Below are 24037 nucleotides of genomic sequence, written 5' to 3' on the forward strand. Positions count from 1 at the left end.
ACAGAGAATAAATCACTGTACCGTTTTGTCTCCAGTCAGGATCTCGAGCAGTAACGGAGCATAAAGTCGAGCCAGGTTTGTTATTTTCACTCATATATGCACTGTAGGACTGTTCCTCAAACACAGGTGGGTTGTCATTGATGTCACCTAAAGATAACCTAATAGTTTTAGAGGAGGACAGAGGCGGAGAGCCCTGGTCAGTGGCAGTGATTGTAATGTTGTAATCAGACACTAGTTCACGGTCCAATTGTCTTGTGGTCACCAGAGAATAATAGTTTTTAATCGAAGGAACTAAACTAAAAGGAACGGTTTGCTGGATGGAGCAGCGAACCTGTCCATTATTTTCGGAATCTCTGTCCTGCACATTAATGATGCCCACCTCTGTACCAGGTGACACATTCTCCGGTGTGGAATTCGAAAGGGATTTGACATAAATAGCAGGTGCATTATCATTTTCGTCTTTAATTTCTATTACTACTTTAGCATATGAGGTCAATCCTAATCCATCTTTTGCCTGTAGTCTGATTTCAAAAGAACGTTTATCTTCAAAGTCTATCTCACCAGTTACTTTAATTTGCCCAGTCTTTGGGTCAATAAAAAATAAACTTATCTCATGATCAGATACGTGTCCAAACTGATATGTTACGTCTCCGTTCACTCCTTCATCGGCATCAGAAGCACTAACAGTAATAACCAGTGTTTCTGGTGGAGAGTTTTCAGGTACAGTTGCTTTATATACAGTCTGTGTAAATACTGGGGCGTTATCATTAGCATCCAGCACTGTTACATGTATGACTACCGTACCTGATTTCTGAGGAGATCCGCCATCTATAGCTGTTAGAAGCAAACTAACGTCCCTTTGTTTCTCGCGATCAAGATTTTTCTCAAGGACTAATTCAACCTTATTGCTATCCACAGCGAGACCAAAATTATAATTGTTCTGTAAGATGTATCGTTGTACATCATTTTGACCTATATCTGCGTCGTGGGCTTCCTCGATAGAAAACCGGTTGCCTTTGTCTGCAGACTCTCTTATTTCCATTTCAATCAAATTTTGTCTAAATTTGGGCGAGTTATCATTTACATCTTGTACACGAAGACTGATACGATGAAGCTCTAAAGGATTTTCTAATACCAAGTCGATTTTCATGATACACGAGGGTTGCTTCTCACAAATGCTTTCTCTGTCAATTCTGTCTGATGTAATTAATTCCCCGGTGCTCATTCTAATGTCAAAGTAATGCTTACGAGCCCCTTCGATATCCACACGGGCCTTCCGGGAAGAAAATGTATTCAGATCAACTCCAAGGTCCTTGGCAACATTTCCAATAACGGATCCTCGTTTCATCTCCTCTGGAAAAGAATAGCTCAGATCTCCTTGAACGAGAGGAGGTATTATAAAAATAGCAGCAGAAAAGAAAACTGGAAAAAGCACCGAAAATCCTATGTCTCCCATCTTCCGTGCAAATGGTTACCAGAATAAAACGGAAACAATTCCACAGAGCGATAACACAATATTAACAAGATGTTGCAAAAATAATCCGTGTAGAGAGTCCAGTATTTTAAATGTTCAAGTGTTGAACAGCTTCTGCGACAAGGCTGTAGCTGCTCCCTGTGCACTAATGAGTGGAGCGGTAAGGATGATAGTTATTGGGTGAGCCAACAGCGACACCGTGAGTTGTTTTTGAATGTTATAACATTGCATTCCATGTTCTCCGAATCAAAATATCTCAGCATTTATTGACATGATCCACATTAAACATGTTGTATACATTTCATAATGGAAGAATGACAAAAAACAAGACGTTAACAAATGTTCGTAACAACGGGAAGAAGCTAATTAAAAGCCAGAATTTGTCAATAGTGCTTTGAGTTGTCATAAATTTGACTCAATTAAAAGCTTCAATGATGAAATTTGAGTTGCGTAAATCTTTGGATTGGAAATGCGTAACGCAAGTGACACTTCATAATTGGAAGCAATTTATTTCAATATATTATTCGCCACGTTTCGACAATAAACAACCAATGGTAGATTAAACTGTTTTATAACATAAATGATTAAAGCGAATGAAAACGACGTTAATAATTGTTAAGCGGAAAAAGCAGATCATTGCGTCAGCACCAAGGACATATACTTTGAGAAAAGACAACATTAAAGAAACATTTCAACCATTATGTGGCACCTTAATTCAAATAAGAACAAACTGTTGAATAAATATCATAATATGACAAAACAAACTTCTTGAAATTCAATTACCACTCTCATGTTGACTGGTAATCAAATATCAATTTAGTTGAGGAAACATTGTTGAACAAATCATTCCAAGGATATTTCTTAATACTGAAAACGTTGAGAACCTCCTAAAGCATGTTGCAAAAACGTCTACGATTATTCGTAAAAATTAGGTTAATTACTGGAACTTGACTGAATTACATTAAAAAATAAACAAGCTGTGTTGTGATAGTCTATGTTAACGACGGCACCAGAAATCGGAACACATTTGGCATAAAGGCAACTTTATTGGCGTACAAATAAATAGAAATGCAGGAAATAAGAAAACTTATGAGAAAAGGAAACAATGTAAAATAATCCCTCAACCAAAAAAAATTTGGTTTCCTACCTCTTCAGGTGTCACAAGTCCTTCGAAGGGATCGGCGAATTCTGCCGGGATTTTCTCGGGAGTCTGGTCAGCAGGCAGCGTGTAATCATTGTAAGATGAAACAAACTTAAAGTCACTGGTTCGAGATCCTGTTGTCAGGTAGGCGTCATAATTGTAGGTGCTGCGCAAAGTTCCAGTGCCATCCACATCTGCGTAATTGGGAGGGAGATAAGCTCCGGGGATGGCTACTGCTCCATCAAACAACAGTCTGGGCTTTCGTCTGCGACAAAATCTCACACCCAGGATGATGATGATGAAAGTCAAAAAGAAGGTGGACACAGAAACCAGCGCGATGATCAGATAAGAGGTCAGCTTGGAGTTCTTCTCATCATAAGAAATGTCTTTTAGTTCAGGCACTTCAGCCAAGTTATCAGAAATAAGTAAATAAATTGCACAGGTGGCAGACAGAGCGGGCTGTCCATTATCTTTCACTGCAACAATCAGGTTCTGTTTCATGCTGTCAGAGTCGGAAATGTCCCGCTGAGTCCTGATCTCTCCACTGTGTAAATCGATATTGAAAAGTCCAGGATCTGTGGCTTTGACGATGTGATAGGAAAGCCAGGCGTTCTGTCCAGAGTCTCCGTCCACTGCTATTACTTTGGACACCAGAGATCCTCCGTGTGCAGCTTTAGGGACCAGTTCAGTCATGAAGGAGCTGCCCTCTGGGGCGGGATACAGGATCTGAGGAGAGTTGTCATTCACATCTGATATGAACACACTGACGGTGACATTGCTGCTCAGAGGCGGAGAACCATTGTCTCTGGCCATCACTTGAACTTTAAAACTCCTGATCTGTTCATAATCAAATGACCTCACAGCGTGGATCACTCCTGTGTCTCCGTTAACAGATAGATAGGAGGACACCGAGGCACCGTTCACCTCACCAGGTAAAAGAGAATAAATCACTGTACCGTTTTGTCTCCAGTCGGGATCTCGCGCAGAAACGGAGCATAAAGAGGATCCAAGTTTGTTATTTTCACTCACATATGCGCTGTAGGACTGTTCCTCAAACACAGGTGGGTTATCATTGATGTCAGCTACAGATAACTGAATAGTTTTAGAGGATGACAGAGGTGGAGAGCCCTCATCAGTGGCAATGATTGTAATGTTGTAATCAGATACTAGTTCACGGTCCAGGTGTCCTGTGGTCACCAGAGAATGATAGTTTTTAATAGAAGGAACCAACTTAAAAGGGACGTTTTGCTGGATGGAGCAGCGGACGAGTCCATTTCTCTCAGAGTCTCTATCTTGAACATTAATAATTCCCACCTCTGTACCAGGTGGTATGTTTTCAGGTGTGTTGCTGGACATGGAGTTTAGATAAATAGCTGGCGCATTATCATTCACGTCAATAACGTCTATTAACACTTTAGCATATGATGTCAGTCCTAAGCCATCTTTGGCTTCAACGCTAATGTCAAATGAAATTGTTTCTTCAAAGTCAATCACGCCCGTTACTTTAATTTGTCCAGTTTTTGGATCAAGCGAAAATATATCTACATTTTCTTCTGATACATGTCCAAAGTCATAAATCACGTCTCCGTTCGCTTCTTCATCTGCATCAGTAGCACTAACAGTAATTACCAGTGTTTCTGGTGGTGCGTTTTCGTGCACACTTGCTTTATAAACAGCCTGAGTAAACACTGGGGCGTTATCATTAGCATCCAGCACTGTAACATGGATAATCACAGTACCCGATCTCTGCGGAGATCCGCCATCTATAGCTGTTAGAAGCAAATTAATTTCCTTTTGTTTCTCTCGATCGAGATTATTTTCCAATTGTAGCTGAACCCTTTTACTATCCGCTGAAAGTATAAAATTACTATTATTTTCAAGTACGTATCTTTGAACGTCGTTTTGACCCATGTCCGCATCATGGGCTTCCTCGATAGAGAAGCGGCTCCCTTTTTCTGCAGACTCCCTTATTTCCATTTCAATTAAATTCTTTTTGAATTTAGGCGGATTGTCATTCACGTCTTGGACATGAATACTGACTCGATGAAGCTCCAAAGGATTTTCTAACACCAGGTCGATTTTCACGACACAGGCGGGTTTCTTACCACAAAGGCTTTCTCTGTCCATTCTGTCCGATGTGATTAAATCCCCGGTGTTCATATTAATATCACAACAGCGTTTCCGAGTCCCTTCAATATCCACGCGGGCCTTTCGAGAAGATAATGTATTGAGATCAACTCCAAGATCCTTGGCAATATTTCCAATAATGAATCCCAGCTTCATCTCTTCTGGAAAAGAATAGCTCAGGTCTCCTTGGACGAGATGTCTTGTCCCAATAAGGGAAACAAAGAAGTGGATCAGAACAAGCACCCTAAACCGTTCGTGTCCCATCATCGTAAAACAATGCGTTTGCAGGTGTTTGCAGAAATGCTTTAAAAATTGACCAAATTATCGCTCAGCACGAAACACAATGAAAAGCACAATCTTTGTCATCTTAGTAAAGCTATGGCAGTAGGTGGAGAAATGTGCTCCACTTGTATGTTAGCCCACAGCGGCACCGKGAGTCGGTTTTCATCACTTACACCTTAATATTTTCCCCTCAATGTCAAAAACACCATCCTCAAAACAAACAAAAAAACACAAGAAAAGCAATAAAAACGCAGAATGCAAAAAAAAGTTTGTGTGCATAAAGTCAAGTAAATCTATTAAAAATGTTTCCCATGTTTTCAGTGAGACCGAAGTGCAAACAGTAAAAGTCTTGTTTAATTTCCCCACGCATAAGCGCCACACTTTCAGTCTTAAAAGTGGTGGTTTCAGTACCACGGACAGAGACAGCTAATGCTCACGTTATAGGAAGATTTCATCTCAAAGCCTAAATAAGAGAACTGAACAAAATTCCACGATAAATTAACCAAAAGTATACAAACACATATGTAACTGCATTAAATATAAAATATTTAGCAAACATGCAAATTAGTGTTCTGCGTCTCAATGCCCAAATATAATCTAGGACAGGGCCGTGCAGAGACCACTAAAGGGGCAGATGCTCAACAACAAAAAAAGGGCACATCTAACCGCATTCTAGGACAGAATATTAACAAAGCCACTCAGCTTTCAGAGTTTAATAAACAATGATAAATTACAAAAATGTTASATATACAATCAAAGCTAACGAACATCTCCATATAGAGCATAACACTATGCCTATGTAAGATATTTTATTAGTAATTTCTTTCTGCAGGTCTATTTTGTTATAGGAAAGTACTGCAATATTCAAACCTGCAATTTAGCAAGATACGTGAATCAGAGCTGGACCAGACATATTTTGTATTTACAAAATTACTATTACTACTATTACTATTAAAAATATAAACAAGGGCACAATGCAACCTTTTAGTGTAGAGTAATCTATTAAGAAGAGCTGCCTGTTTGCTGCAGTGGAGATGAAGACGGTCCATTCAGGAAAGCAGAGCTGCATCAAACTTTAAAGTGGAACTGCAGAAAAACGAAAGCAAAAATTGAATTGTTAATGTTTACCACCATGAGAAAGGTCTACTGAGTTTTGCTTAAAAAGACTTAAAAAAATTTTAATCACACATTTTGACTCCTGAAGTTAACTTTTGTTGCAAAACAAACTTATTTGCACTTGTCAGAAATCTTTTCTTGCTATTCTAAGTTTTTGTTTGTGACTCAAAAGTTTTGCTTGTGAATCTCACATTTTACCAAATGTTTATGTTTGGTAAAAAATTAGATATTTAATTAAAAAAAAGTATTTTAAACAAAACTTTTTTTTAAAGGAATCATTACAATTCCAAAAGTTTTGATTACAATTTTATTTTACTTAACTGAGGTTAGTTTTTTTTTTTCCATCCATCCATCCATCCATCCATCCATCCATCCATCCATCCATCCATCCATCCATCCATCCATCCATCCATCCATCCATCCATCCATCCATCCNTCCATCCATCCATCCATCCATCCATCCATCCATCCATCCATCCATCCATCCATCCATCCATCCATCCATCCATCCATCCATCCATCCATCCATCCATTTACTTTACACCCTTGTCCCTCAGTGAGGTCGGTAGGGTTTTTTTTTTTTCCATTGAATAATTAGGAAACAAATTTAACTTCATACTCTGTGAACCAGACCCTAAATTTAGTCACACTTGTATTACATTCATTATATCTATCATGGTAATTCAGGGTGAGATATTTTTTATGTCTAAATGAATATCCTTGTTGGACTATTATTTAAGTGCAATGTACATTATGCAGCAAAGGAAATTAGAAGATCGGATATATCCATTATGTTGATGATAGGTTTTGGACGGGCGATGTGCCCTTATTGCATAAGCAATACTAAAGAAGGACTGATATCATTAAAGATACAGGGGAGAAGCTTTTTAGTTATCTAGCTTTGCTAGCAAAGTCGTTAGCTATCAGCTAGCCAGTAGCACAACAACAACAGCCTAATGTCTGTATGATAAAAATACTGAATCAATAGATAAGAACAGTTTTTCCTCACCTGGCTGTCTCCTCCYGCTCAGTAGTTCTTCAGAGAAAGGCAGACGCAGAGGCCTGTCAGTGTCTGTTGTATTTCATAACCTCTCTGCTTAAACCTCGACTCCGAGCTTAAGCAGAAACGATACTTGAATGTTTTCCGTCATCTGACAAGTAGCAAGTCTACTCCACTTTATTCACCAAAACATTTTTTTTAATAATTCACCAAAAACTGTTCTGTAATCTGGAACGTTTGCTACGTTGAGCTCCGCAGTTAGTCACCTTATCAGTTAGCCACGAGAGGCAATTGCGTCACAGGCAAAAGGTCAAAGGTAACAAGGTGACCGACTTATTATGTTGTACAAACAAGAAACAAAAAAGCAAAGAATTTTAGCACATGTTTTTATGTGTCAGAAGAGGGCTTAGGAAATAATAATACCAAAGAAAAAAATAACATTTACCAAAAGGGCCCTTCGGGGCAAGGAGCAAAAAGGGCAGGTGCTCAAGCACCCCCAGCTCTCCCCTCTGCACGTGCCTGCTCTAGGATAAACTGAACCAATGGTCATCGAGAGCCTCATTTACAAAGACTTGGAGAAGCTAGCTACTGAACATGCGCTGAAATTGAGAAAAGTGCTCATAAATCCAGATGTTTTAATCCGTGAGTGCTGACGGATCCACACAGACCTTATTTGTACACCCCATTCTACGTGTAATCAAGCAAACTTGTAGGTATAAATTGTGCAGTTAGTTCATCCTAACTGCACAAACTTTTAATGTTCTCGCAAGAAGAACTTAATAGTATAGGTCCTTCTCAAAAAATTAGCATATTGTGATAAAGTTCATTATTTTCCATAATGTAATGATAAAAATTAAACTGTTATATATTTTAGATTCATTGCACACAAACTGAAATATTTCAGGTCTTTTATTGTTTTAATACTGATGATTTTGGCATACAGCTCATGAAAACCCAAAATCTCTGTCTAACCTAAATATTTTTATCAATATATTATGGAAAATAATGAACTTTATCACAATATGCTAATTTTTTGAGAAGGACCTGTATTTCTATGTGTGTCATATAAACAGAGCCAGCAAGCATTTATGTGCAAAATCAGATAACAACAATGTCCACCATTTACATCAATCGCAAACAACTACTGTCTTTTTTTTTTTTTTTTCTTAACAGAGAATGATCTGCAACCAATTTTTTCAGCTAATGGTAAGAATGCAGCCTGGAGTATACATTTGATTATTTTACATATCCTACAAGGTTGAACATGCCATCTACCAAAATATGTGTCCCCACCTCCGATGTGAAAGTTATGATCAGAAGTACAGGGGTGGATACATTTGAAAGTTTGTTTTTCTTTAGTACATGGGTACAATTTCTAAGGTCACTCTTCAATATTTAACACGTTTCAGTTCTGACATGCAATATCTTTATATTTGATTCCATAAATGGTGATCCAGAGTTACCTTTCCACAGTCAAACTGACAGCAACAACAATGACGAAAACACTTACCAAAGAGAGAATAAAAAAGCTTAAGCTTAAAGTGCATATTTAAGGTTCTTGGCGTTGACTCTTTTTCCTTGAAATCTATGTTTCAGTTGCAAATAGTCTTTGTATAATTGATAATTCTGAATCCCTGGTCCTAAAAGGTTTTCATAGTGATGTCAAACAAACTGTTCATATATTCCTTTTCATATGCAAAGTGAATATTTCAGTTATCCTACAAGGCTGAATATGCCATTTGGCAAAATATGTGTCCCCTTCCAAAATACATGAATAGCTATTTGAGTACTTGATCAAGGAAACATCTAGCAGTTCCAAGACAAAGGGCCCTTGAGGCCAGGAATATTTTATCTGAGCTAGATGAGAAATAATTTGTAAAAAGCTACAGAAGTAGTGTCTATATCAAAAACTTAAAAAACAGGACATCATTCTGAAAAAAAAAGAAACATTTTTTGAAACATGTAGATAATGCTTGAGAATCAACAAGTTTCAGAAATAATTGCTCTCCTTTTAAAAAGGGATTTTATTTTACAAGAGGGAGTGACGGCAAGAAGTTGATGTCATTTGCCTCCACACAAGTCCAAAGCAAGAACTTGTGGAACTCAGAACCATCACCAAGTCCTGGCGAGACGTCCTGTAGGTCTGCTAGTGGCTGGGGAGTTTCAACTTGAAGAAGCAGGTGAGAGCCACTGCGGAAGCTGAAGTTACAACCTCCACACAGAGGTTTCTTGTTGGTAGTTTCCACCCGACCCAAAACTTCATCAGGTCACTCAGGCACTGAAATGTAAACAATGTATGAATTATTTTTTATCGGGTTCCTGGATTTGTGCTTTTCTTCCCTTCGTCTGAGCTGGGCTTTATTGTTTATTTCAAACATTCACTTTCATCTCCTTTCCCTGTGCTGTTTTGTAAAATAAAAGCAGAGGAGAGAAGTGAGGAGGGAGAGAAACATGACCAGTTGAYACGAAYAGTAAGGTCCAGCTCGCACTGACATGGAATGAAACAAATACACATCAATGTGCTAAACATAAAAAATATTCTGTTACTGTAGAAACTAGGGCTTTTATGAGAAGATAACTGATTTAAACAGGAATAAAATATAAAGACCATTTATTGCCTTCTATGAATTTTCTCAAAAATCCAGTGAAGAGGCAATTTTTTTTTTGCAATGTATTAATTTCTTCCTCCTTGTTACTGTTGCAGTTTGGTTGTGGCTGTGGATCACCATCAACAGGGGATGAAATACAAACATATTTCATGTCAGTAATGTCATTTATGTAAAATCACTTTGTGTATATTAGACGTGTGATTTATTTGATTTAATACATTGCTATAATACTTTATCATTTAATGACCACAAATTTATAATTAATAATATGCAAGGACTGTTATTACTAAGGCTTCTGCAGACAGACTCTGTCTAACAACTACCTTATTCACAAGAAATTCAACTACGTGGAAAGGCCCCAGCCTGACGTAAAGCAGCACGAAGAAGTGCTACCCGGTAGCTTAGCTTGTGTTGATAGTTCCACAAATAAACCAATTAACATTAATAATTAAACAAAAAAAACCTTCTCGTAACATGGGGATAAACACCTCAATGTTAAGTCAGATATTTTACTTACTTACATGAACTAGGAGGTCCCTGGCAAGAGAACCAGATCCACTGGGTAGAGGAAGACATATTGTAGAGCTAAATGAATAGTCTCACTGTTCAGAACTGCATGCTACCATATAAACACATGGATAAAGTCCACTAAAGGTCAAAGTCCGATATTCTAAGTCGAAGTTAATTTGTAAGTCAAAGATATGAAAACACTGAATAGCTTTTTGAATGGGCTTCTTGCTTTTAAAACCGATGTGCTGTGAGGTTTTAACCAGGAGATGGCGCCTTTACTCCTGACTCCTTCGTCGCTTCTGCATTTAGAGCAGGTGCTTTAAACAGCAGCAAATAGACGACGCAGGGCTAAATGTCCCTCAGAAAGCGTTGATGTTGTCAAGCCCCGACTTACTGACCCCGTGTCCTTGTTAAACTCAGCAGCTGAAATCTCTAAATTAGAGATCAAACCAGTGAGAGTATCTTGAGCCCACTGTAACAAATATGGCTGACAAACCATCTGCTCTGTTCCAACCCCATTTCTCTGTTTTTGCAGACAGCAACAAGAAAAGCTCAAATTAATTGTTATTGTATTACAATTGCTATTTTGTTTATTATTATTATTATTATTATTATTATTATTATTATTATTATTATTATTATTATTATTATTATTATTATTATTATTATTATTATTATTATTATAAAGTCACAAATGTTGCAATTCAGCAAAAAACTATTAAAAGAAATGAATAACTGCACTTCGTAAAAACTCAAAACACAGCTAAATTTGCCAAAGTATCTCAGCTATTAAGTCATGTTTGTTGTAGTCTTATGAACTGAATGGTTCACCACTAGGGGCGCTGTCTCAAGTCTCAAGTGTTACACTATGTGTTTCCCACAAGCTCATATGATTGTACACATTAATCTCACCGTCTTCATCCGAGTCACTTGATTTTGCCTCTGTCCTCCAGGACGATGGTTTTGCTGACTCACTGCAGCTGGCAACATCACCGGTCAACTCAACCCCTAAGACAAAAAACTATTTGTGTTTTGTCTTAGGGGTAGACAAAACACAAATACGACAGTAGAAACCAGCCAAAGATATATTTAGCTGTTTTTAACACCTTTTAGTTACATTTAATTTAAAATGACTGCTGCCTTAACAATCCGTGGTCTTTTATTTAACTCCTTATTGTGGGAGTAAAGAATGGACTCCTGTAGGATACGTGCTGCATATTGTTTTGAATTAACCTTTGTTTTGTCAATAAATTCCCAACATGTATTTTTTTTTTAAAGTGTCAATTGGTTTGCAGCATTAGTGTGCTTATTGTACATATTCAGTAACCAAAGATATATACACTGCTCAAAAAAATAAAGGGAACACATTAACATTTAAGTGAACACTGAAGTGTTCCCTTTATTTTTTTGAGCAGTATATTTTTTGCTGTGGAAACAGCACTGGAGGCTGCTTTCATAATGTTTGTTTCTTAACTTATTTGCATAGTACACAGAAAACTCAGAAGGACCAGCACTCATTTGGTAAGTGCTCTTGGGAGTAAGTAGCTGGAGGCATTTTGAATGTGTGGGTGTTATTTATTTATTTATTGATTTATTTAAGTGTTTTACTTCTGTGGATTTGCTGCTCTTACAGCCAAAAACATCAAGCTATGAGCGTGAATATTTAGTGGGAGATTAGAAGTGAAMGTAATCAGTGAAGTGCTTTCCCTGCCATTTGTCGAAGCCACACCCTTGACCCCATCAGGGAGCCTCACTAGTATGCCCATGTTTGGTACATATACATGGTTGTTGCCATAGAAACCATTCCCCAAATAGCTGTAGCCATGGAAACACCTTCCCTGTCTCCATCACGGAGCAAAAAGGAAAATGCAGCCTTTTTCTTTTTTTTCAGCAGTTCTGTTAACATGAACTTTTGAACCTTCTTTATCATGCTCTTCGCTCTCTGAATGAAAAATGAAAGTCAAAACCGTAAGGGAGACTTATCTGTCTTAATATAATTTAAGAGCAGGAGTATTACATATTGGATGAAGCTTCAGGCTAAAGAAAAGCCTGAAGAGTGATTACTACTTGTTTTTTTTCACTTGTGGAAAGCAAATAAATCTGCTAGGTGCCACAGATTCAACTTACCTACAAGAAGCTATTAAGCTGTATGCTGGAGTGGATGACTAATTAAATATATTGATTATCAAGCTTTCATTTCTCTCAAGACCATCATGAGTAATGGCTCCATGATTTAATTTACTATTTCCTTCAAACCTACCCACTGAGACCCTATAAATCTATTTAGCCACTCTATTAAATTACTGTACGTCTGGAAGCTTCGTTTTCATGCGCGACTGTTTGGACCATCTGCGACAAGGCTTTCGGAAAGGAGAGGCTGAGCCGTGTGGATCATTGTGTGCGTGTGTGTGTGTTTCATCTTTGCGGGGACATATCCTTTCTGACTGCTTGTTAGTCCACAAAAGGAAGTGTGACATGAAAGTGTGTGATAGAAGAGTGCAGCCCGAAGACAGTTTTGACAGTTTGTCAGCCTCGCTCGTCAAAAATAATATGAACTCTTTCTCTGTTCAACTCAACCATTTCTTTCCTCCATTAGACCTAAATAGAAAAACAAAAGCATTCCTTCTAAAAGACTGTCTAATATTTCATTATGTTTTTCAGAATGATATTCCTATAAACTACACTTGGAGAAACCACAAAACTATAAGACACACACACAGCAGGACAAAACATTATTATACATAAACGTCCCCAAAGCAACGAATCCGAATGTACGCTTAWGAAAGAAAATTTTATTTGTGATTTTTAAACCAAACACATTACCACTGTATCCATTTAGGTAAAATAAAAAGTCTGAAAAAATAAATGAAATAAATGAAATTCACTACTTTTCACTGTTACAGTTGATGAGAAGGTGTACAAAAAAAGATTTCACAACATATCTCTGCTGGTCCATTCAGGACAGCACACTGCCACCATAGTTCACCACCATACATTGGGAGAGAATGACAGCATGAACACTCACTAAACACAAGAATATACTAACATATAGTCTTTTTTTCTTCACAGGGTTTTTTTCTTCCATTTTTTTATAATGGGAGTGAAAGGGAAGTGATAGCTCTTCATAGAATCATACATATTTCAGTTACAATAATACAGAGTTAAATCGTCATGTCAAAGTCAGAGACAGAGTGATTTTTTATATTTTTTTTTGCTTTTTTAAGCTTTTTTTTTTTTTTTTCTTTTGCTTTGCTTTGCTTGTCTTGAAACGCAAAACCACTGTTGGGGAAAAAGAGAGAAAATGAACTTGCAAGTTGAAAGGTATCACACTATATCATTTACAAATACCTAAAGAAGGTTAGTGGATGCCGTAAAACATCTGTAGAGTGTGAACATTGTGGTACATGGATGCTTGGGAGCGACAGCAGTACATACAGATATTTCCTGTGCGATTAATGAAGAAAAAGAAAAAAWAATAATAATAATACAAAAGAATAAAATCAGAGCAATCTATCTATCTATATATATATTTCTCTATATAGTGTTTGTTTCCGTAGAGCAGTACATGCAGCAGCCACTTAATGGAGTGACGTCATACTGAGCCGCAAAAACTTTTGGGACGTGGCAACAAGTTACAGGCAACGGGAGGGTAACCAACAGAAGCAGGTCATGAGGCACATCAGTGCCCCTTTTTCAAAAACTGTCAGCGAGAAGGTTGGTGGGATAAAGCTCAAGGAACAAATCCCTGTGTGCCCAATATTTTTCAAGTTTCAATAGCTACTGTTCAATCTATGAGAAGTCTACGGTACATTTACAGCGTACATAGAAGCTAGTATGTGACTTAATGTTCCTAAACAATCAAGTTGGTGATTTTTTATTTCCCTTAATCGCTTCTTATTTTACCACATTTCTTTACAGTCGCTGTAATCGGCCCTATCCCACCATACCTCCTCGTGTGATTATCTACAAACAGGAAATGAACCACATACCGTAGTATACACAAGTTAAAAAGCACTGAACCATTTTGCACTTCAGAAGCACCTGACACGGGTTCAGGGTGCAAAGCCCTGTTTGGTTCTCCCTGGGCCTCGTCCGCATTACTCCATGCTGTTCTCAGCACACCACAATGTTCAGAGCAGGCCGTCAGAGCAAGGGGTCGAGTGGGTGACTGAGGACAACAGTGAGGTGGGCGCATAAAGCATAAAGCAGTTAAAGCTATGAAGAAAAACAAACACGGGTATTATTGAATCTCTTTAAAGAACAAAAAAAAAAAAGACATTTCACACATTTTACATGAGAAGCAGTCGACATGATGGGCAATGAGCAAAATGAAAAAAGAAAGCGATTTTCAGTAAAATTTGGTTTTTTTGTGGCAGCTGGGAACAAATACAAGCAGGTGATCATCTGTAAACTCAAGGTGTCAGGTAAGGATTGGTTGCTACCAAACATTCAAAGCAGAAAGCATTTAGCTGTTGCTGCAAAAAGGAGGAGAAAAAGTGATATCAAAATTTCTCCAAATACTCTGTAAGGTATCTTCAGAGTCCACCATAAAAAGCCACCTCAGCTGCACTCAACCCTCTGTTGATGCTCGGGARAATGTGAGACATCTCCCCATTTTCTCTCCACATCTTCCAGTGGTCTCTGTCCTCCTCAGTTGGGACTCTTGCAGAAGATAAAGCTCTTTGTGTGCTCTCCAAGCAAAGATAGAGCTGTTGCAAATGGTTCTTCTTCCATCCTGAGAGAGTTGATGTACGTCTGCACTCTCAGACGTGAGCGWGCAGGGCAAAGAACTTGCAGTGTCCAGTTTTCAGCCAGTCTGTTCTCATATTTTTCTCTCACTCGTTCTTCCCAGGCCTCAGGTGCTTCCTGTGTCAATTGTCTCATGGGTAATAAGTTGCCGTTTGCACATTTGGATGTGTTAGTGTGCGCGCGCGTGTGGTTTCATTGAGATTTAAGGGAACACTGTTGGTAGTTACCAGTGAATCTGCAGCAGTGCCAGTTTAGCCTTTAGTTTCAGTGACTCTTGTTTGTGCTATTTACAAGTAGAGTGTCCAGCTCCAGACTGCATGCATCTGTGTCAATCTTTTCACATTTTCCTCTTTTTTTTTTCCTTGGCTGGCACAGCTTTATGTTGTTTTTGTTCAATGTACTGGTCTCTTCGATTAGAGAATTCTTTACACATTGTCGTTGGGGGGGGATAAGACAGAGGTGCCAACGTGCCCAGTGGGTTAAAGGAGAAAAGAAGAACAACACAAGCACAAGAATTGTACTTCCATTTTCCAAAAAAGATAATAAAAGCAGACTCGGGGTGCATAGGCACATTGGGGCATGGAGAGGAAGAAACAATCATTTTCTTTATTTTTTTAATCATTAATTGTATAAAGGCAAGACAAGTAATTTACATCAGTATTTAACTGAAGATAAACTTTATCTTGGTAAGGCCAGAATCATAACAGAAAAAAAGCTTTGAAACTTTATCAGCAATAATGAATAATGGTAAAAAATATTCTCTTTTCACCCAGTGAACTTTGGTTGGTACCTCTGTTTTAACAGCACCCTTTTCTTCTTAGCCATTTTATGCATTTTCTGCTCTCCGTTTTACTCGTCGCCGTCATCCTTGCCTTTATCCTTCTTGTCTTTCTTCTCCTTTTCCTTCTTCTTCTTCTTCTTTTTCTTGGCCTCCTCCTTTTTCCCRAAGGTGATGAAGTCGCTCTTGTCGTCCTCTCCTCCCTGGTTCTGTCTGATGGAAATTATGGCTGGGGAGCCAGGAATGATGAATGCTTCTGGAGGAACCTCTCCGGGCTTCAGGTGCTGTGGGGGCGCTCCGGGACCACCAGGGCCGTAGCGAAAGTGCCAGCTGTTGCTGTCTACGCCGGCGCCCATAGGTGGGGAAACCTCTCCTCCTTCACCATCTAAAAGAGAAACACAGAGAGATTAAAGATTAGTTTCGAATCTCTAACAAAAATCAAAGACTTGACATACGTAAATTCTTCCAACTTTTATGACTGAATGAGATGTTTGATTGCAAGTCCCTCTATTTATGTTGCTTTACAAATTCAGCACAGCCTCRTGCTATTTTAAATAAGTAACCAGCTTCTCATGTCACTACATTTTTTATTTCTTCCTTGTGCTGAACACAAGTTAAATCTTGCCGCTTTGCCACATATGCAATGTAAGGTCATCATTTAATCATATGCTATGAGTGAAATGAAAGTCAAAGGAGGAAAAGGCATGACACATTCATAAAATTAAAGTCAACTCAATACAACTCTAATTAAAAATCACTGATTTTCACAGTCTACTGTTTGAGGAGGGAGAAGATTAAATGAATGGATGACAGATTCACAAGAGTCAAAAGCTGCTATTCCAATCAACTGAATTACATTAACTTTAAGCTTTTAATAGTTTGAATTGTTTTTTGTCAGGATGAACTAAAAATAAACAAAAGTTGAGTGGATGTTCAAGTTTGATTTATTTTTATATCCCTTAGCAAGAAAATCACACACAATGGGAAAGAAAAAAACATTTAGGACTGTTAAATACTGTAGACTTTCAGCATGCCTACGGTCAGGGACATTTAAGAAGCTTAATGTTAGCCTGCTTTATCCGTTCACAAACCAGTTTTGGTTTACGTTGTTCTGTTGGATCTCATAAAAGTTCAAGAATTTTCAGTTTGTGTCATTCCATCAGTCCATCTTTTGCATTGCAAAAAAAAAAAAAAAACAAGCAAGACACCCTGTGCTCAACGTGTCACAGATGCAGACATGAATAACAAACAGAATCTTTTAAACTATTTGTTAGAATTGTGATGATGTTCTGGGTTTGTGCAGTTCATCAAATTTCTCCTTGTTGGTAAATGAAAGACTCAAAGAAATACTTTAACTCTCCGTATTTCTGTCTTGGTTATTCTTCTTAGCAAACAAATTTTGCCTATAATTTATCTTGTTAAATTATTTTTTCAAAAAAAAAAAAAAAACTGCATTATACTTCTGGTGAATCCATCATGTTTATTTATATACTTAGCTGATGGGTCACAGGAATAATATGTCTTATCTCTTCRAGTAAATACCTAAAAAACCCTCACAAAACCTAAACATGGACGTATAAAAACAAAAACTGAAAAGACTAAAGTGAACAAAGAGGTACTGTATAATTTTTAGTCATATAAGAGTCTTATCAGTATTTAGAGTGAAAATATCATAACCAAAACTCAGTGTGCTTCAGCATAGAGTGTTAGGAAACAACATGCAGCCATTTTGCTTTACTCCGCAAAGCAATGACCTACTTGCCACCGTTTCCTCACATACACTCTTTGCTTCTCTGATTCCTTTCCTGAGCTGTTACCAAAGGGGAGATTAACTGAGGACAGATCCAGCCAAGCTGAAAAAAAAAATCATGTCTGGTAAAAGACAACCGGCCTCCTGCACTGCTCAGAGTACACAAGCAACTGAATTTTATTTTTCCTTTATCCTTACCCACAGAACATAATACAAAGATTTGCTATACAAGTGAAACAAACATTTAAAAYATGCATTTTGTTTTAAGAACTGGAGATACACTTTGTGCATTGATTTGATCAAACACAGAACAGAACAGAAAAACCAGATTCTTAACTTTTATATACTGAGACAAGTTCCAATTTAACTCCCTCACTAGGCATATTCTCAAATTGAAAAATAAATAAATAAATAAAAGCAAAGACCAAACAGATCAAGCCCAAAAGGAATAAATGAGAGGACCTAATAATAAAATACTGGTGAGTTGTTTCTCTAAAGCGTCCATTTTGTTGGTTCTAAAATAATACCTGTCCAACTCAAAGTGAAAACTTGATGAGACAGTGGTGCCTGTGTGCAACCTCGCACTAATAAACTTAATTACACCCCAGAGAGTGATGAGTCACGATGGAAGCAGACAGATGGAGGCAGACCAGAGTAACACTGCATTGTTTAATTCTCATTTAAATAAATAAGAAAAAATCTGATGACATTCTGAATATAGTGCTATGTATTGTTGTTTATGTGCATAATTTTATCAACAAGCATAAAAGATTGCCTTCCTTTTAGGTTTATTAAATTTATTTCTAGCTTTCCCGATGGTAATAAAATCCCCTCGTCCAGCAATGTTCCAAAGCAAAGCACCTTCCTTTTTCTTGGACTGTGAGAACTTGTGCGGAACCCCTCCCTTTCCTGCTACCTCTTATTTTCCCTGACCTTTTATCTAATCTGGCGTGAAAAAACATTGTAAACCAACACCCGTCCCTCTGAGTAATTGATGCGACTCTTAATTATATMTATCAGCGTTAGTGATAACGTTAATATGATCTYGTATTAAACTGCTTGCCCGTCAGCCACAACCATCAAGTACATTAGAGACACTGACAGTAACGCATTTCATAGTTGTAAGGGTTACTTCTCTCTGTACATATGCTGTCTGAACATTTTAACCCCTGCTGCCTAAAGAGCTGTAAAGCCCCACTGCATTACAGCCTGTGATGTTTTCTGCATGTTCACCCTCTTAAGATTTTACTTCTGAAGTCATCAGTCCAGCTTTTTCTTGTGTCAATGTCCCTTTATTCTCTTTGTGCCTCCAGTGGGTTTTCACAGCCACTCAAATCACCCAAGCTCCATTTTGCCACATCTACTTTATTCATCCGCTTGTCTTGCCCTACCATCAGCCAGTTGGACAGTTGCACAAAGGAGTGCAGCGCAGTGTTACATAACGTCCTAAGGAGGAGGAGGGAGAAGAGGAAGAGGGGCCATGAGGAGCATAGATGCAGATAAAAATGGTGATGCCTAACACAAAACTAAAGCATAGCAGAGAAGAGGGAAAAAAATAAGATCTCTGGGATGCGATTCTTCACATATCAATCCTGCAGAGAGACCACACCTATTTTTAGAGGGTATATTATAACCTGCTGTGCAGTGCATGAGTATATTCAAAGAACAAAAATATGGTGTTGCTATCATCTCGATTACATGTTGTTGCATTTTACTTTATGGCACAGTGTCTGTGTGAATTAACACATATTATCAAATCTGAACATAAAAACTTTTTTTTTAAAAAGATGTGGCTGGTGGCAAAAAATCTTCATGATAGTGTCTGGTGCTAAGGCTAAACGTGTGTGTAGAATATTAGGTGTGTTCCGGGTTAGGTTTCTTGTTAGTTTCATCGTAATGACATTATATTGCCCAGATAGCCCATATAGCAGATGGTTGATGCAAACTTTAAAAGTATAGATACTGCTCTGAAATTGTGCATCTCCATGCAGGTTTGAAAGTGTGTGTGTCTGTGTACATCTCAACATTGTTGCAGCGACAAAAACATAGCGTGAAAAAAAGGATTTATACCTTAGTGACATGAAGGAGGTGAGAACTGGCAAGAAATTTAAAGGCGATGGCAGCAGAGAACGGAACAAAGCTAGYAGAGCAAACAGAACACAACACAGCTAAAAATAGGAAGCAGATGGGCTGAAAGAATTCAAAAGTAGTGAAATATCCCAGATTGTTTTTCTTCTCTGCCTCCTGCCTCACCTTTCTGAATGAGCCAAAAGGTTTCCACGTTATATCGACAACGGCTGACAGAATACTGCAGCCCAGAAGTATCCACAATTAAATTAAAATGTACTCCTCCTTTATATTCACAAAGTATCCATGATGAGTTTAAATGTAAAAAAATACTGCAAAAATGGATAGTCCATAAATTTAATGGCTCAGATAGTTCAAGCCTCTCAAAGTRCACAATGCAGCATGATTTTTGTCTCAGTTTCTGCTCGTCATTTGGACAGTTTCTGCCGTCAACACCAATGAAAACCTCCTGTCTCTGCACCAGTGGTTATGGTGAATGTGTCGCTGGGTGTGTGTGTGTGTGTATGTGTGTGTAATGCTCCAGGACGATACGGGAAACAGTGAACCTGCATCCATATCTGCAGTACACCACCACCACCCCAGTTAAAATAGGTCACTCTACTTCTACTAACTYCTCTTCCTCTTTCAACAACTTTCACCTCAAATTAAAGTGGCAAATTTATTTTTAAAGACCACTCTAGCTTGTTTATCTCTCTACTCTTTCTCGTCCATTTGCTCATTCGGTCTCGTCTTTTGTGTTGTGCTCGTTTATCATGCCTCACGTATCCCCGTCTTTGAGATCTTCTTTTGCACCGTGCCATATGTTTGCACCCCATCTTATGCACACCCACYACTATTTCCTCCCACTCCTGTCAWTATCAGGGGCCATGAATGGTTGCCTCGGAAACAATGTCTTCATGTGAAGCAGTAGGACATCGGTAGGAGCCATGGTGACAGTGCTTATGCTGATGGAGAATAATGCTCRAAGCTTTCTCTCACTCCCTCTCACCACTGTCTGGTCTAACCACACTCCCCTAGCAACAGCAGCCTCATTCAGCTTCCCCTCTTTATTGCCGCCTGTGTCTCAGTCAATCAGTGTGATTTAGTCACTGTCACTCCTTCTCAAACCCTCCATTACTTATTCAATATTGCTTAAAGTGTTCTTTATTTTAAATCATTTGCCTTGCAAGTCATCCGTTTAACCCCCCACCCCACTCTTCCTTGTCTCTTCCAATCTCGYAATGGAAGTTTTTCTATTTTTATTTCAGTTCGACACAAAAACCCACACGTCAGTTTGTTTCAGCAGCAGATTTGTGAATTGGAGGGACAGACAAGGTGATGACACACAAAGAGTGATGAGCAGATAGGAAGGGCAACTTGAACACAAGCCCAGCCCTGGTTTCYCTAATGTGGCTGTGTTAATCTGGGCGTGGGCTCTGTGCACCATCTGTCACAACAGGAGCAGCACAAAGCAGGCAGACAAAACACTTGGACTCGCAGGCGGTCAAATATAGGGACATGCACATGAAACACAAGGYACTGAGTGCAGATTCAAAATCAGAAGAGTGAAAWACATGGGCGTTGTCGGCTGCCTAAGTCTCACGGTGAAGAGACGCCACCCTGCCAGTACTGCACCCATCCTGAAACAACGGCTTCAAAGAAATAAAAACCTTAAAGAGAAGAGACTACCTGGTAAACAGTGGGATTTAGCTATAAATAGCAGTGTAACTGTGGAGGTTCAGACTAACTMAACACATCCACTTTCCAGATATGATGAAAKAGAACCGATATGAACTTCAGTAGATAAGTCGTTCTTTTGATCATCAGAAGAGCAGAGYTAGAATTTTGTATTTCTTATTACTATCACTACGAACCCTAGAGCCTTGTTGGTAGCATCCTAAAATTTGATATTAAAGGTAATGTAACCTTCAGTTATTTCTATTCATAGCACTGCCAACAATGAGATAAAGAGGGGGCAGGCAGCCCTTGGGTTAAAACGGGGTTACTGCGTGCGCAGGATGTCGTCTCTAACTGCGACAGCCAGATGAGACCACCTTAAGTCCGTGCAAGCTGATCTCATAGCCACTGATCTGCCCTAAGGACGTCACTGCTGTCTGTTGTGTCCTCTCCCTCTTTCTTCCTCGTCTGTGTTTTTGCTCTCCATTTTGTGCCTCACGTTTTTGAAGTGCCTGCAAGCTGTAAGTTCTCGGSTAAGGCAAGAAATCGATGGCACAGCAGAGGAGGCTGTTTGTACGYAAGTGTGGATGGGAGGAGACGATCGCTAGCTTGGGCGACATGTCTGCGTACATAGTTCACAGCCTCCTATCTAAAATGGAGATCATGTTGGGYCAGCTTCTCAATTATGTCCAATAATCTCCCAATCAAAACCTAATGTTGGCATCCTGATCCAGTATAACTGTACAAATTTCTGATTTTTTTTTTTTTTTGTCATTTGCATTGTTTTCATTTTTTCTCAAACACTAATCCTTTTTATTATTATTTAAGTCTGTGTGTTCTCTGAACAGCTTCAGAACATCTTAACCTTGAGGAAGCATATCTGTTAAACTCCACTGGAAAGTCGGAAAAGCATTCTTCCCAAACACTGACTATTTGTTTGTTTTAAGTACAGCTATAAGTACTAAAAACCTGTTGAGATYGATCAATAATCCCAGTAGACTTTGTGGGTACRGATAGGGTGTGGTAATGATCCTTTTTTTTTCTTTTGGATGGGCCAAGTTAAAACGTTCATGTATGAAACATTTCTCTCTTGACAAATATTTTCTTTTCTAGTTGACCCTCTCTTTTGTTAGTTACAGGGAATTMTTCATGATGTGGTTCCAAAATTGTTCCTAGCAGTATTTTAAAAATACTATTTTGTCTGTAGTAAGCCCCTTTCTAGCCAAATWAAAATATTATATCTTTATCTGAACGTAAATKAAAATATTTTTTGTTTTTGAGAGCAAATTCTAAAAATGTATAAATTTTTTCTGGAAACAACCAATCGTTAAGATGGAGAGCAGATGCTTTAGGTTCTGTCTGTGCAATAATCAGTCCTGCCAATGCAAATTTTATATAAACTAATTGGAGAAAAAAAAAAACTTTTCAAAAATTGAAATGACTTCTTGAGTCTCTAAATCTTTGATTTCCTGTATGTGGGTGTGTGTAGAACTTGAGGAAGAGAAGAGGCTAACATTAAATGGAGATGGAATTTAATTATGTTATTATTCTGCTGAAGTGTTTGTCCTCTGTGGCTCACTTATTATACAAACATTTWGCTGACAATCCCATCAACTGTTCTCAGGTATTTTTCTTTCTATGTTTTGTCACTAATCCTGCAACAGAAAGCAGGTACAGCAATGAGGAGAAAGGACAGTACATGTCCTGCAGGAGTGAGACAAGGCAAGGGCGAGTCGAGGGAATCTCAAATGCAGTATCATAGTTATTTAATTATTATGTTTAGTTTACTRAGTTATTGGATAATCTGCAGTTATGAATAAATAATTATCTTAGACCGTTGATATGAGGTTTTTGGACTCATCAAACTAAAAAAATATTTAAATTAATCAGTGCTGTCAACATGAAAGACTAGAGTAGGTGTTGTATTCTTTTAAACAGTTCACTAAACAGTTCTTCAGTGACTTACACTCTAAGGTGAAAATAGTTTCACAGATTCTTACCAGCAGCACTCGATGCAGTGGGCCAGTTCTGTACCAGGACTCCCTGAGCTCCCTGCATGACTGCAGACTCTTCCATGTGGACTGAACTAAAAGACAAACGGCACATTGACATGTTAAAACTTAAGAGGTATTGCAATACATAAACTATGCTTTATGCTTCTCAAAATTAAAGGGCATCAATAAATAGACAGCTATGCCAAATGTAAGACTGAATTATGCAAACAAAACTTTGCAAATACAAAGCTTTCTCAGTAACTAAATAAATAAATAATACGTGCTGATGAAATTGTAAAGTCTTGATGACACTTTTTCTTTAACTCTGGGGATTATGGGTGCAGATGGTCATTTTTACACCCAGTCTGAGTAATTCTGCACCCTCCTTCTACTGAACACGCACTGAGGCAGTCATAAAAAAGAGGGTTGCTGCAAACTGAAGCTACCTTTATCTTGACAATAATCATAAGGTTTGGCTCAGATAATAAGAGTTTTAGATACTATTGTTTCCTGCTATTTCACCTGATCACTATAATAAAAAAAAAATGTCTAGATATACATTGCTGGGTTATTAATGTAAAATGTATATGGTGCATAGTAATTTTCCAATGATGAAGGCTGCACTTTTATAACAAACTCCTGATTACATTAGGTGCAGCAAAATATATCAGACAGACAGACAGACAGACAGACAGACAGACAGACAGACAGACAGACAGACAGACAGACAGACAGACAGACAGACAGACAGACAGACAGACAG

The 24037-nt window shown here is 38.3% G+C and overlaps 2 protein-coding genes across 3 annotated transcripts in view; both read right to left on the reverse strand.

The window, feature by feature from the left end:
• Nucleotides 1-5101, reverse strand: part of LOC103471737 (protocadherin gamma-C5-like) — a 276959-nt gene extending 271858 nt beyond the window's left edge. The window contains exon 1 of one of the 2 annotated variants that reach the window (XM_017307057.1): nt 2622-5101. In XM_017307057.1, the coding sequence (XP_017162546.1) occupies nt 2622-5009 (2388 nt within the window). In that variant the 5' untranslated portion in view covers nt 5010-5101. The remainder of the gene's footprint in view (nt 1-2621) is intronic. The other variant, XM_017307058.1, reaches the window with a different exon arrangement.
• Nucleotides 5102-13031: 7930 nt separating this feature from the next.
• Nucleotides 13032-24037, reverse strand: part of LOC103471329 (protocadherin alpha-C2-like) — an 18805-nt gene continuing 7799 nt past the window's right edge. The window contains exons 3-4 of the mRNA XM_008420247.2: nt 23281-23366; nt 13032-16171 (exon numbers count right to left, since the gene is read on the reverse strand). Coding sequence (XP_008418469.1) covers nt 15858-16171; nt 23281-23366 — 400 coding nt within the window. The 3' untranslated portion in view covers nt 13032-15857. The remainder of the gene's footprint in view (nt 16172-23280; nt 23367-24037) is intronic.

Source organism: Poecilia reticulata, linkage group LG10 (genome assembly GCF_000633615.1).
Source record: "Poecilia reticulata strain Guanapo linkage group LG10, Guppy_female_1.0+MT, whole genome shotgun sequence".
In the NCBI taxonomy this organism is placed as follows: domain Eukaryota; kingdom Metazoa; phylum Chordata; class Actinopteri; order Cyprinodontiformes; family Poeciliidae; genus Poecilia; species Poecilia reticulata.